This window comes from Podarcis bocagei (genome assembly GCF_964188305.1).
Source record: "Podarcis bocagei genome assembly, chromosome: 9".
NCBI classification, from domain to species: Eukaryota; Metazoa; Chordata; class Lepidosauria; order Squamata; family Lacertidae; genus Podarcis; species Podarcis bocagei.
In genome coordinates, this window is record NC_138134.1 from 64,924,521 (window position 1) to 64,937,168 (window position 12,648).

At 43.4% G+C, this 12,648-nt stretch overlaps 1 protein-coding gene across 1 annotated transcript; it reads right to left on the reverse strand.

Moving 5' to 3' along the window:
• Positions 1–300: 300 nt before the first annotated feature.
• LOC308594270 (uncharacterized protein) lies at positions 301–12,319 on the reverse strand. Its single transcript, XM_081207222.1, has 3 exons — positions 12,259–12,319; positions 7,613–7,681; positions 301–5,010 (listed from the first exon to the last, which is right to left on the reverse strand). Exons 2-3 carry the CDS (start codon positions 7,664–7,666, stop codon positions 3,373–3,375), a joined length of 1,692 nt encoding a protein of 563 aa, XP_081063348.1. The 5' UTR covers positions 7,667–7,681; positions 12,259–12,319; the 3' UTR covers positions 301–3,372.
• Between the last annotated feature and the right edge of the window lie 329 nt (positions 12,320–12,648).

Sequence of the window (12,648 nt, forward strand, 5' to 3'; positions counted from 1 at the left end):
TTTATTACTGCTCCCTCACCCCCCCCCCCAGGTAACAGCTAGGTCAACCTACCTGATGCCCAGACTTCATAGCTACATATACTTTCCCAGCTTCTTGTTCTTTGTAAAGTGTAGCTCCATCCTCAAAGGGCTTACCTCAACACCATTTTCTTCCTTTCCAGTGTTTGGATTATTTATTTATTGGCATCTCACCCGTTCAGGACCTCACTGGGTTTGTTTGTTTTTTTCAGTTATATTTTATTAAATTTCAAAAGTTTCACATATACACTCCAATACATAATACAGTTTTCTTTTGTTTTGTCAACTTCCCACCCCGTTTTCCATGGTGCTTTTTTCCTATTTCTTCCCCTTTGCTGAACCCTAGCTTCTATCTTCTATGCCACAACAACAATACAATAATCTCTAATTCCTTCTGTTGCTCGTGGTTCAAATCCTGCCCGTGAACTCATCATACTATAGTATTTCTTTAAGTAATCCAAGAAAGGCTTTCATTCTTCCACAAGATTATCATCATTAGGCTCTCTTATTTTGGCTGTTAATTTTGCCAATTACCAGCCCACCACCTTACTTATTCATTCTTCTTTGGTGGGAACTTCTTAACTGGACTGGTTAAACCATGAATGTGGCCAAATACACAATAGGGTACTATTTTGTTTAATAGCAGAAGCTTTGAATAAAGCAGCCACTGAGGCTTACAAAAGACCTTTGTTCACGGCACAGTTTGCAATCTGGACATTTAATTTTTTATTATTACTTTTCCGAAGCATGTTGAAAGCGGGGGTTTTTTTTTGTTGCTGTTCCTTTTCTGCCAGGATATTTACAGCACAGCCTGGGCTTGTCCTTCTGACAGCTTCAGCACACTAGCTTTGTTGTGTTGTCAAGTTTCCACGCCCTAGCTCAAAAAAGGAAGCCACAATCCCCAAAATAAGTAAAAAGAAAACAAATGCCCCAGAAAACCACAGAGAATACAAGAGTAAGGGATTTGTCTGCCGTCCCATTCCAGCAGGTCCCTTTCCCTCTCTCTGTAGTATTTGGAGGAGATTTCTCTCTGTGTGTGTCCAAAGCTTGTTTGAAGGAGCTACCCTGATAATAGAAATCTGCCTGAATCGATGGTGGTATCAATGTGCAGGGATATATGTCCACAGAGGGTTTTGTGGGTATGCATGGCAGGACAAACTTATGAGCAACATCCATTCTGCACTAAGAGGGACTGTCAGGGACTGGACCTCAGAGGAGGTATGGTGGAGACATCCCACCCTCCTTCTCCTGAACCATCTCGAGAAGAGGAGGCTAGTACAGTGGTACCTCGGGTTACATACGCTTCAGGTTACATACACTTCAGGTTACGGACTCTGCTAACCCAGAAATAGTACCTCGGGTTAAGAACTCTGTTTTGCTTCAGGATGAGAACAGAAATCGTGCTCCGGCAGTGTGGTGGCAGCTGGAGGCCCCATTAGCTAAAGTGGTGCTTTAGGTTAAGAACAATTTCAGGTGAAGAACGGACCTCCGGAACAAATTAAGTACTTAACCCGAGGTACCACTATATAGATTTGCAACAGTGGTTTGCAGAAGGTCATGACTCTGAGAGAGAAGAGGGGAAAAGCTGGGAGAAAAAAGAAGAGTAAGGTGGGAAGCAGCAGAGCTGGAGCAGCTGGCTGACACATTATCATTAGAAAGTATTCCTGACCCTGCTCCTCCTGGAATCCGGCGTGCATCAAGAGTACTAGAACAGAAAACTCAGAGGCAGAAAGCACAGATCAGCCGATGCAGGGATGACGTAGAATAGGAGAGATGGAGGGGGTGGGACTTTACTTAGAGAAACGCCATTGCTGGGATGGAGAGGTATATTGAATAAAGGACTTGGTAAGAACTCTTCCTGTTATCTGCTTCTTGGCTGCCCACCAGGGGAGGGATCAGATTCCCTGAAGCCTGACAGGTACCTGCAGATGAACCACTCACTGAGCATGTGTCCTAATTTGTTTGCAAAAGGCTTCTGCATACAATGCCCACTATTTATTTGTTTACTGAGCATTCATTCTGACTTGTCTGCATGGAGGTTATATGGCCCCCACCACTCCATAGTTCTCCCACACTTTCTGGTGGATTTCCTTATCACTTTCATTTCCACAAGAAGTCTGGTGATTTTCGAAGCTGGCTTGTTGCACAAGAGGACTGGAGCGCTTTGAGCCCTAAACTTGCCAAGGCGCCGAACCACATAACACCAGTCCTGAAAGATCTGCATTGGCTCCCAGTACGTTTCTGGGCATAATTCAAAGTGTTGGTGCTGAGCTTTAAAGCCCTAAATGGCCTCAGCCCAGTATACCTGAAGGAGCGCCTCCACCCCCATCGTTCAGCCCAGACACTGAGGTCCAGCTCCAAAGGCCTTCTGGCGGTTCCCTCACTGCAAGAACTGAGGTTACAGGAAACCAGGCAGAGGGCCTTCTCGGTAGTGGCCCCCGCCCTGTGGAATGCCCTCCCACCAGATGTCAAGGAAATAAACAACTATCTGACTTTTAGAAGACATCTAAAGGCAGCCCTGTTTGGGGAAGCTTTTAATATTTGATGAATTATTGTATTTAAATATTTTGCTGGAAGTCACCCAGAGTGGCTGCGGAAACCCAGCCTGCTGTATAAAAGGGAAATCATCATTCATTGCTCCACCTACTTTTGCCTCTGGCCACGCCCACCAATGACATGTGGCTCCTGGAAGGTTGCTCAGAAAGGTAGGTGGAGATGCTTCTCCCTCCTGCCCTAGAGAAATGTAGTTTCATAATGACGGCAAATGTTTCTTCTTTAGAGGTTGCCCTCCATTTTGCTGTGGCCAGGTCAAGAGAACGATCAGGATAGAAGACACTCAAAATCTGCTCATGGATATGTGAAGGGGATATGTAGTCCAATGTGGCTGTGAGGTCCACCACGGTTGTCACATGTCACTTCCAGCTCCTCTCATGCACGGTTCCTGCACAATCAAGGTTCTAAATTGTGCAAGGAGACCCCCTGAGTACAGCAGGCTCCATGCTGCAAACATTGGTACCGAATGCGTGGGAAGCTGGAAGGAGCCACGTGACAACAATGACAAAGCTCCTTTACTGCCCCTTCATACAACTGAGCAGGGTTCATGCGTCATTTGAAATGGTTGGAAATTCATCTTTAGACAGAATCATCACATTCGCCTTCCGTGCCTCGTGGAGGAAGGCAGCCATTTCAATTGTGAAAGGCGCTTTGGAACGCCACAAAATATTGCCTCAGTACTACAGGATCTGCTGTCCCCATTCACTCCCCCTATTGCAATTTTGTCCCAAATTCTACCAATTTGCCTTATTAGTACTGATATCTATGGGTGGCACCAGTACTATCTGAGCAACTTCTCACTTATTTGGAAGTGCTAGAATTATTGGAATCACTAGAGTCACTGGAAGTGCTGCTGTCATTGGAACTATCAGAATCAGTGGAATCAGTGGAGCTGCTGGAATCACTTTGCCCACTGGAGTCACTGGAGTCAGAAGAGTTGCTAGAATCACTAGAGTCACTGGAATCACTAGACTCAGAAGTATTACTCGAGTCACTGGAGCTGCTGGAGTCACTGGAGTCACTAGAGTCACTAGAACTGCTAGAGTCACTGGAATCACTGGAGTCACTAGAGTCACTGGAACTGCTAGAGTCACTGGAATCACTGGAACTACTGGAGTCACTAGAGTCACTGGAACTCCCGGAGTCACTAGAGTCACTGGAACTGCTGGAGTCACTGGAATCACCGGAACTGCTGGAGTCACTAGAGTCACTGGAACTACTGGAGTCACTAGAGTCACTGGAACTGCTAGAGCCACTAGAGTCACTGGAACTGCTGGAGTCACTGGAATCACTGGAGTCATTGGAGTCACTAGAATCACTGGAACTGCTGGAGTCACTGGAGGTGCTAGAATCACTGGAGTCACTAGAGTCACTAGAATCACTGGAACTGCTGGAGTCACTAGAGTCACTAGAATCACTGGAACTGCTGGAGTCACTAGAGTCACTGGAGTCACTAGAATCACTGGAACTGCTGGAGTCACTAGAGTCACTAGAATCACTGGAACTGCTGGAGTCACTAGAGTCACTAGAATCACTGGAACTGCTGGAGTCACTGGAGGTGCTAGAATCACTGGAGTCACTAGAATCGCTGGAGTCACTAGAATCACTGGAACTGCTAGAGTCACTGGAATCACTGGAACTGCTGGAGTCACTAGAGTCACTGGAACTGCTGGAGTCAGGGGACCCATTGGAGTACTCTGGGCTTCCAGAGTTCCCTGAAGTGCTGGCCTGTTTCACCTCTTCCTCGTTTGAACCAATTGAACTATTTGGTTCTCCAGGCTGCTGACTGAAATTGCTCTGGCTCTCCACCTGCTGACTAGACTCAGAGTCATCAGTACGACCTGGGTCATCTCCTTGCATGCCTTCATCACTGAAATGGTAGCTGTTCAGATGATAAGGGACATTTTTTCTCACGTCAAACTCACGGCTGGCCTGGAAATCCTTGATGTGCTGTTTGCCAGCAAACAGAGCTGCTTCCGAAACTATGGACTCCCTTGTGGTCAACACTGGACCATGAACTGCATTCTTCTCTCTCAAATGCTGCGAGCCATTTTGTTCCGCATTGCTAATCGTTTTGAGAAATGCTACATCCTGGCTGTCAACCTCTTTCTCTGTTGGATATTCAACATAGGTCTCCCTGGGTTTTTCCGTGTTGGGCTGACTGTGGCCTTTGGCCTGCACAAAGCTGTTGTCCTCATGGAGCAACAGGCTCTCGGTTTCGTGCGGATAGCCTCCTTGGGAACGGATAGGATCGGCTGTAGAAACTTCTTCAGGAATGGCATATTCTTTGGTGAGATCCAGAAATATTTCTCCTTCCTGGTGACCCTCATCTCCATTCTGCTGGTTCCCATTCGTAACGGCAGAGCTGGTCTTTAATACTCCTTTATCTGCATTATTGGCCTCATAGCCTCTCCTGAATAGAATTCCACTTCTCTGGATCTGTCACACGGAAGCAAAATAAAACATCAGTGTGTTAAGTCAATTCAAATGTATATATGGAATCTCCAGAAAAAGGAGGAGGTAGTCAGTTTAAATCCTGCCATATTGACACTAATATATTCACTAATTGCTCCTAAGTACCAGGACATTTATGAAACTCACCAGGGCCAACATTTCCTACCTTTCTTGCGCTAGGCAAAGGTGTGCCCCCCCCCGATATTTTTTTCAATGCTTTTTATTGATTTTTCAAAACAAAAATAAATAAAGCATATACTCTTACATTCAACATTTTTGTGTCTACTTATTTACCATGCGCATTATCGCGCCCGGACTTCCCTCCTTCCCTACATCGGCTTTCACAATTAACATCCTCTCTTACAGATTCTTATTTACACTCTTTCCACGTCACAATATTTATATTAACCCTGCTTCAGTCTTTAAGCTTCTACAATTATTCCATATGTACTCAACAAATTTACTCCGCTCCTCTTCGAACTTTGTTACTTTTTGGTTCCGAATCTTGTAGGTCATTTTCGCCAGTTCTACGTATTCAAACATTTTCGTCTGCCACTCCATTAAAGTTGGGATTTCCTGGGTTTTCCATTTTTGAGCCACTAGAATCCTAGCGGAGGTCGTGGTGTACATAAATAATTTATGATCCTCTTTTCTTAATTCATCCCCTATTATCCCTAGCAAAAAAAAAAGCCTCTGGTTTCTTTGGGAAAGTGTATTTAAAAAGTTTTTTCATTTCGTTATAAATCATGTCCCAGATTTTTTTCATTTTTTCACATGTCCACCACATGTGAAAAAAATTCACCATCTTTTAATTACACTTCCAACAAGCTTTGTTACTCACTCTGTACATTTTTGCTAGTTTAACCGAAGTGATATACCACCGGTACATCATTTTCATTAAATTTTCTTTTAAAGTATAACTCGTCGCAAACCTCACACCTTCATTCCATAACTTTACCCAGTTATCATAATCAATATTATAACCAAAATCGACTGCCCATTTTATCATATCTTCTTTTTGTTATAAAGATTTTAAAGGCTTTATTAAACTTGTTGCTGCTGTTTTAGGCTTCTTTTTATTTGCCATTATTGATTGTATTTTGTATACCGTACTTGTCTCTTTTTGTAAAGTGCTATTGATGCTGAGCAGAAAGGCAGTATATGGCCCCATCTGCATTGTACTTTTAAAGCAACATCATACCACTTTAGCCGAAGAATCCTGGGAATTGTAGTTTGTTAAGGGTGCTGAGAGTTGTTAGGGGGCCCCTATTCCCCTCACAGAACTACAATTCCCAGAGTTCCCTGGGAAGAGGAATTGGTTGTTAAACCACACCAAGGAGTGTAACTTTAACAAGCTACAGTTCCCAGTATTCTTAGGGATAGGGAAACTATGACTGTTTGATACCGCTTTAAATATACACTGCAGAAGGGCCAGGAAGCCCATTAGTCAGCTATTGTTTATATCCTGCTGTTCTGCAGTCACACTCCAAGTAGCAGTCAACAACAAGAAACATACCTAGAAACCAATCTATAAGATTAAAACAATTTGAATGCAATATATGATACACAGCTAAAAAAGAAAACTGAAGAAATTGAGATGACTCAGACGGTAGAGCGTGACACACTTAATCTCCCAGTATGTTTCTGAGCACAATTCAAAGTGTTAGTGCTGACCTTTAAAGCCCTAAATGGCCTTGGTCCAGTATATCTGAAGGAGCGTCTCCACCCCCATCGGCCAGCCTGAACAGTGAGGTCCAGTTCCAAGGGCCTTCTGGTGGTTCCCTCACTGCGAGAAGTGAGGTTACAGGGAACCAGGCAGAGGGCCTTCTTGGTAGTGGCGCCTGCCCTGTGGAACGCCCTCCCAGCAGTTGTCAAGGCAATAAACAACTATTTTACTTTTAAAAGACAACTGAAGGCGGCCCTGTTTAGGGAAGTTTTCAATGTCTGACACTGTATTGTTTTTAATATTCGGTTGGAAGCTGCCCAGAGTGGCTGGGGAAACCCAGCCAGATGGGCGGGGTATAAATAATACATTATTATTATTATTATTATTATTATTATTATTATTATTATTATTATTATTATTATCATCATCATCATCATCATCTCAGGTTCATGTGTTTGAGCCACACATTAGGCAGAAGATTCCTGCGTTGCAGGGAGAAAACTAGATAACCCTTGTGGTCCCTTCCAACTCTACGATTCTGTGATTGTGGGTAAAATAGCAAAGTCCATCAAATGGATGTCAATAGCATGTCAGAATGAACAGGTTTTCCATTCTTGTTGAAAGGCGCTACCATTGAACTCCTGGGTTTCCCAAAGAATTAAGTCCATTTTCTGCAAAGAACTTATGCAAGCCAGCTAGTTTTCAAGCACGCAAGTATTGCAATTTGCAGGACTCTTAAGATGTTTAAAGACTGAAGCATTTTGGATTGCATCCAACAGAGCTTAGCTGCGAAAGGAAGCAAGGTGGAAGGCCCTGGTCAGTCATGAAAGACCTGCTCTTGTAGGCTAAGCAGAAGCTTGGAACGTTCCTTAAATCTTTTATTTATCTGGTGCTAAGACTTTTCATATTTTGTATACTTACCGGGGAAGCAATGGCTATACCAATGATATATATCAGCAAAAGCAGAGTCTTCATGCTTGGGATTGCTTTCTGTGAGGAAATGGAAAATGTATTATATATTTCACTGCTAACACTGAGTATTTAATTACATAGCAGAGATATACAAGGAAGGCTCATATAAGTTGCACTGGGGCAGGGGGGCCATGCCAGAAGAACCAACAAGTGAACTATTAGGGGAAATAACTAAATAACGAAAAAGTATTATTCATATTGACCAACAATCAAAACTGACATTATAATATTGCCATAGAATGCAAATAGCACCCTCAGTTGAAGTATATAAAAATCCCAACAGAACAACTATGCAACAAGTATAGAAGCAGATGTGTTATGTAAGATTAGTTTTGAGGATCTGATCGAAGCCTCTGAAATTAGAAAAAGTAGGATAATTTTTTCAAATATAAATAAAGTGGACGTATACAAAAATGAACATTATTTTCCATCTTACCGTAGGCTTCATTTCATTTCAAAAAATAAAATTTTATTTTATAGTTTATTATTGTTTATATTTTGATTTTTTTGCCAACTTAGCAGTTGGAAAGCACACCAGTGCAAGTAGATAAATAGGAACTGCTGCGACGGTAAATGGCATTTCCGTGTGCTCTGGTTTCCGTCATGGTGTTCCGTTGCGTCAGAAGCTGTTTAGTCCACATGACCCGGAAAGCTGTCTGTGGACAAATGCTGGCTCCCTTGGCCTGAAATGCAAGATGAGCGCCACAATCCCATAGTCGCCTTTGACTGGACTTAACCATCCTGGGGTCCTTTACCTCTACTCTTTTTTTGCCTTTTACCTCATATTTTGAATCAGAGACAACGAAGAACAGAGTTTGGCACATCATTACGTGTAACACAGACTCCCTGGGCTCACTGAAAGGTGGCAGTGCTATTCTGAGACAAGCCACTACCCGTCTGAAAATATACCAGCCTCTCCAAAAAGGGACAGAATTCTTGGAAATGTAGAAGTCTGGTGAATGCAAAATGTAGCCCTCACAATTACATTAAGTCCTTGCTTCTACCATGTCGTTTATATATAGGACAGAACCCCCTGGGTGGCTGAAACTGAGCTCTGACTGTGAGGGCTCCTAATCTGTTATTTCCTCTCTCTAGAATATTTGACGGGAATTAGGGTGAGAACTGTATGTTGCAAGTGCGGGGTATTTGCATGCAATCCTATAAAATCCTCTTTGTTGCTCACCTGCCGGTCTCAATAAGCCTATTGAGACTACTTAATATGATACAGAGTAATAATTTTACTGCCTGAGTAATAATACATTTTCCTTGCAAAGTCCAGGATCTAGGTTTCCTTTCTTGTGTTGAGAGAGTGACACAATGACAAACAAACCTAGTCACTTTTTAGACTGATTAATGTTCACTGCCCAGTCTTCCAAAAGTGTAAATTACGCTGAAAACATCTGGCAGGGGTAACAATAAACACTGCTGCAGCTGGCAGAGGTTTTTTGCTTTACTTTTTTTTGTTCTCTAGCAGCAGAGCACTAAATGTACACATCTAGGCCTCAATTATTGACACCAGGCCTGGGGCTTGATGTGCCACCCAAGACCAGAGAAGCCACATCAGTTGGTTAATCATAACTTCTATGGCTGACTGGAGGATTCTGCATGAAGCAAAGGGCAATCTTAGCTGGGCATTTCCCAGCTAGCACAGGGTTCTAGGCGTTGCAAAACCACAGGGGAGGCAGAAAACTCATAATAATGGGTTTCCTTCGGTCATGAGTGTGACATCCCCATTTAGGTGGAGAAAATGCTCTCCTTCTGTGGCTGGAAAGAAAGAAAGAAAGCTACAGGGGAAATCTCCAGACACATGAGAAAGTCCACTATTCCATATGGTAAAAAAGGAGGGCTGGGGGAAACCAACGTTCTCTTTTGAAAATAGCTAAGAGTCAATTATTGTGCATGGTTTAAACCAATGTACCTATTGAGAAATTCTTTTCAAACCATTTTTGGCTTTTACAGTTTCCACAGACGGGTGGGTGATTCACAAGCAATCGCCAAGGGAGTCAAGTGGGTTTTGTTGGTAAGCATTACCCAAAGGGCCACAGATCAGTGGTTGAACATCTGCATCCCAAATTTCCATCGCCAGCATCTTCATGCAGGGCAGGGAGAGACCCTGGTCCAAAGTCTTATAGTCATGGCTAGTCAGTGTGGACCATACTGAGCTAGATGGACCAAGGATCTGATTCCATATAATGTATGTCCATATGTTCCAAATGGAAATGTAAGCAGATGCTTCAGAGGAACCTTTAGAAAGGGGAACCCGAGATGAACCAAGTTTTAATGAAATCTAAAGTTTGCATTCTTTGTAGTATCAGTCACTGAATCAGATGGCCACATCTTAATGTAGTAAGCTTCCTGCCACTAAACCTGGGTAACTCCCCCACTCAAAACCTATTAGAGAGCCAGCATGGTGTTGTGGTTAAGAGCGGTAGACTCGTAATCTGGTGAACCGGGTTCATGTCTCCACTCCTCCACATGCAGCTGCTGGGTGACCTTGGGCTAGTCATACTTCTCTGAAGTCTCTCAGCCCCACTCACCTCACAGAGTGTTTGTTGTGGGGGAGGAAGGGAAAAGGAGATTGTTAGCCGCTTTGAGACTCCTTCGGGCAGTGACAAAGCGGGATATCAAATCAAACTCAAAAAACAAATGGGGGGGAATTCTGGAGGGCACAGCAGGAGCAAAGTATATTTCTAGCTGGACAAAAAAAATAATAACAAATAAGGCAATCTTGTAGGTAAACTGGTCCCAAGTAGTTAAGGGCTTCGTATACTAATGGTAATAAGGGACACGAGTGGAGCTGTGGGTTAAACCACAGAGCCTAGGACTTGCCGATCAGAAGGTCAGTGGTTCGAATCCACGCGACGGGGTGAGCTCCTGTTGCTCGGTCCCTGCTCCTGCCAACCTAGCAGTTTGAAAGCATGTCAAAGTGCAAGTAGATAAATAGGTACCGCTCTGGCGGGAAGGTAAACGGCATTTCCGTGCGCTGCTCTGGTTTGCCAGAAGCAGCTTAGTCATGCTGGCCACATGACCCGGAAAGTACGCCGGCTCCCTCGGTCAATAAAGCGAGATGAGCACCGCAACCTCAGAGTCGGTCACAACTGGACCTAATGGTCAGGGGTCCCTTTACCTTTACCTTTATACTAATGGTAACACATTGAACCTGAACTGGTAGGAATTCAGAAATGGAGGGCATGTGGGGGATGAGCTCATTGCTTGTGGGGGCTGCTTGCCCCCTGTCTAGCACCACCAATGCAATCTAGACATGGATTTCATGTGCAGAGACTTTGTGTGTGTGTGTGTGTGTGTGTGTGTGTGTGTGTGTGTGTGTGTGTTTACTTTTAAAGTCAAATAGCATCATGGGAAGCCTGATAATTATCAACATTGCAGCACGCACAGTGGGAAAAGTTAACATTTTCCTCCCCTGCTGTGGTAATGAAGAGAATCCTGCCCCTGAAGCCAGCATTTGCTTTTGGAGGGGAAGTCCCTGAGTGATGTCAATGAGCAGCATCCAAAGGGGGGATTTTCCTCAAGACCACAGCGAGGGAGAAAAGAGTTACATTTCACCTCTGTCCCAATGTCGGCACCACCAGCTGAAGCTATTTGCATTTTTATTAAAACAACAACAACCCAGAGTCATTTTAGATGCAATAATGCATTTGATATCATCATCATCATCATCATCATCATAATTTATTATTTATACCCCGCCCATCTGGCTGGGCTTCCCCGGCCACTCTGGGCGGCTTCCAAAAGAATATTAAAATACTATAATACATCAAACATTAAAAGCTTCCCGAAACAGGGCTGCATGCATATCATGCATATCATGCATGAGTTTGACCAAACTGCAGGAGGCAGTGGAAAACAGGAGTGCCTGGCGTGCTCTGGTCCATGGGGTCACGAAGAGTCGGATACGACTAAACGACGAAACAACAACAACATATTGTAGACCTAAGTAAGACCACTGCTTCTTCCGATCCAGAATTGCTTGCTCTGGTGGTGTCCGCACAAGCAGGTATCTCTCCCAGTTCTGCTACTTGAGAAAGTTTGTTTTTCAATGGCGATGCCAGCGATGGAACCTGGAACCTTCTGAATGGACAATAGCACAGGGGCTGATATTGCCATAGTGATGATCTCCTACCAACCTGTCCTTATCCGAGGATGCCACATTTTTTAAAAAATATGGCTCCTGTGCCTTTATCTGCATTTACAGCAAACAGAAATTCAACAGGGAGCATCCCTCTTCACAACTTCTCCCTGCTGGGAAAAGCTGGAGCTGTTGAGATTTCTGCCTGCTGAGTAGAAATGATCATGTAAACTGATGATACATATAATTGTGTGATAAATTTGCAAAGTACCTCTACATCCTTCCAGTAAACCACAGAATGCTAATTGCTGTTAACCTTCCTATGCAAAATTGTTGATTTTTTTTTTAAAGCAGCTTTGCTACCTGCTAAACATCAATGCACTCATACAAATGATCACTGTATTGGTTGTAGGAAATATTTGATATGTATACATTGTTTGTCCTTTTACAAAATTAAATAAATTCAGCGAGAAACCGTCTGTTTCAAAGTAAAGCACGTTCCACTTACCTTCTTTGCTGTGCTGCAGTGAACAATCTTAAAATCATTAGTGATGTTTTTTTGATGCCTCTGTGCCTCAGTTCTCTGAGGTAAGGACCCACGGAAGTACCCTGCAAGAATTTAAATCATGTTTTAGCTTCTAGGCAACCAATCAAAGCCTAGCAACTTAACTGTGACTTCACACAGGGTCTTAAGCAAAAACCCACTAATCCCCCCCTTTTGTCCTTGAAATGATTATGTGCCTTTGCACTAAATTGAAATTCTCCACTTCTTCCCCACTCAGGCAGAATGCTAGATAAGTATATTCCATGGCTTGTTTTTGCAAGATAATATATATTATGAATGCCAGGCAAATCCCCGCTTCTGTGATTACTATATTCCTTTACCTACGTTTTTCCT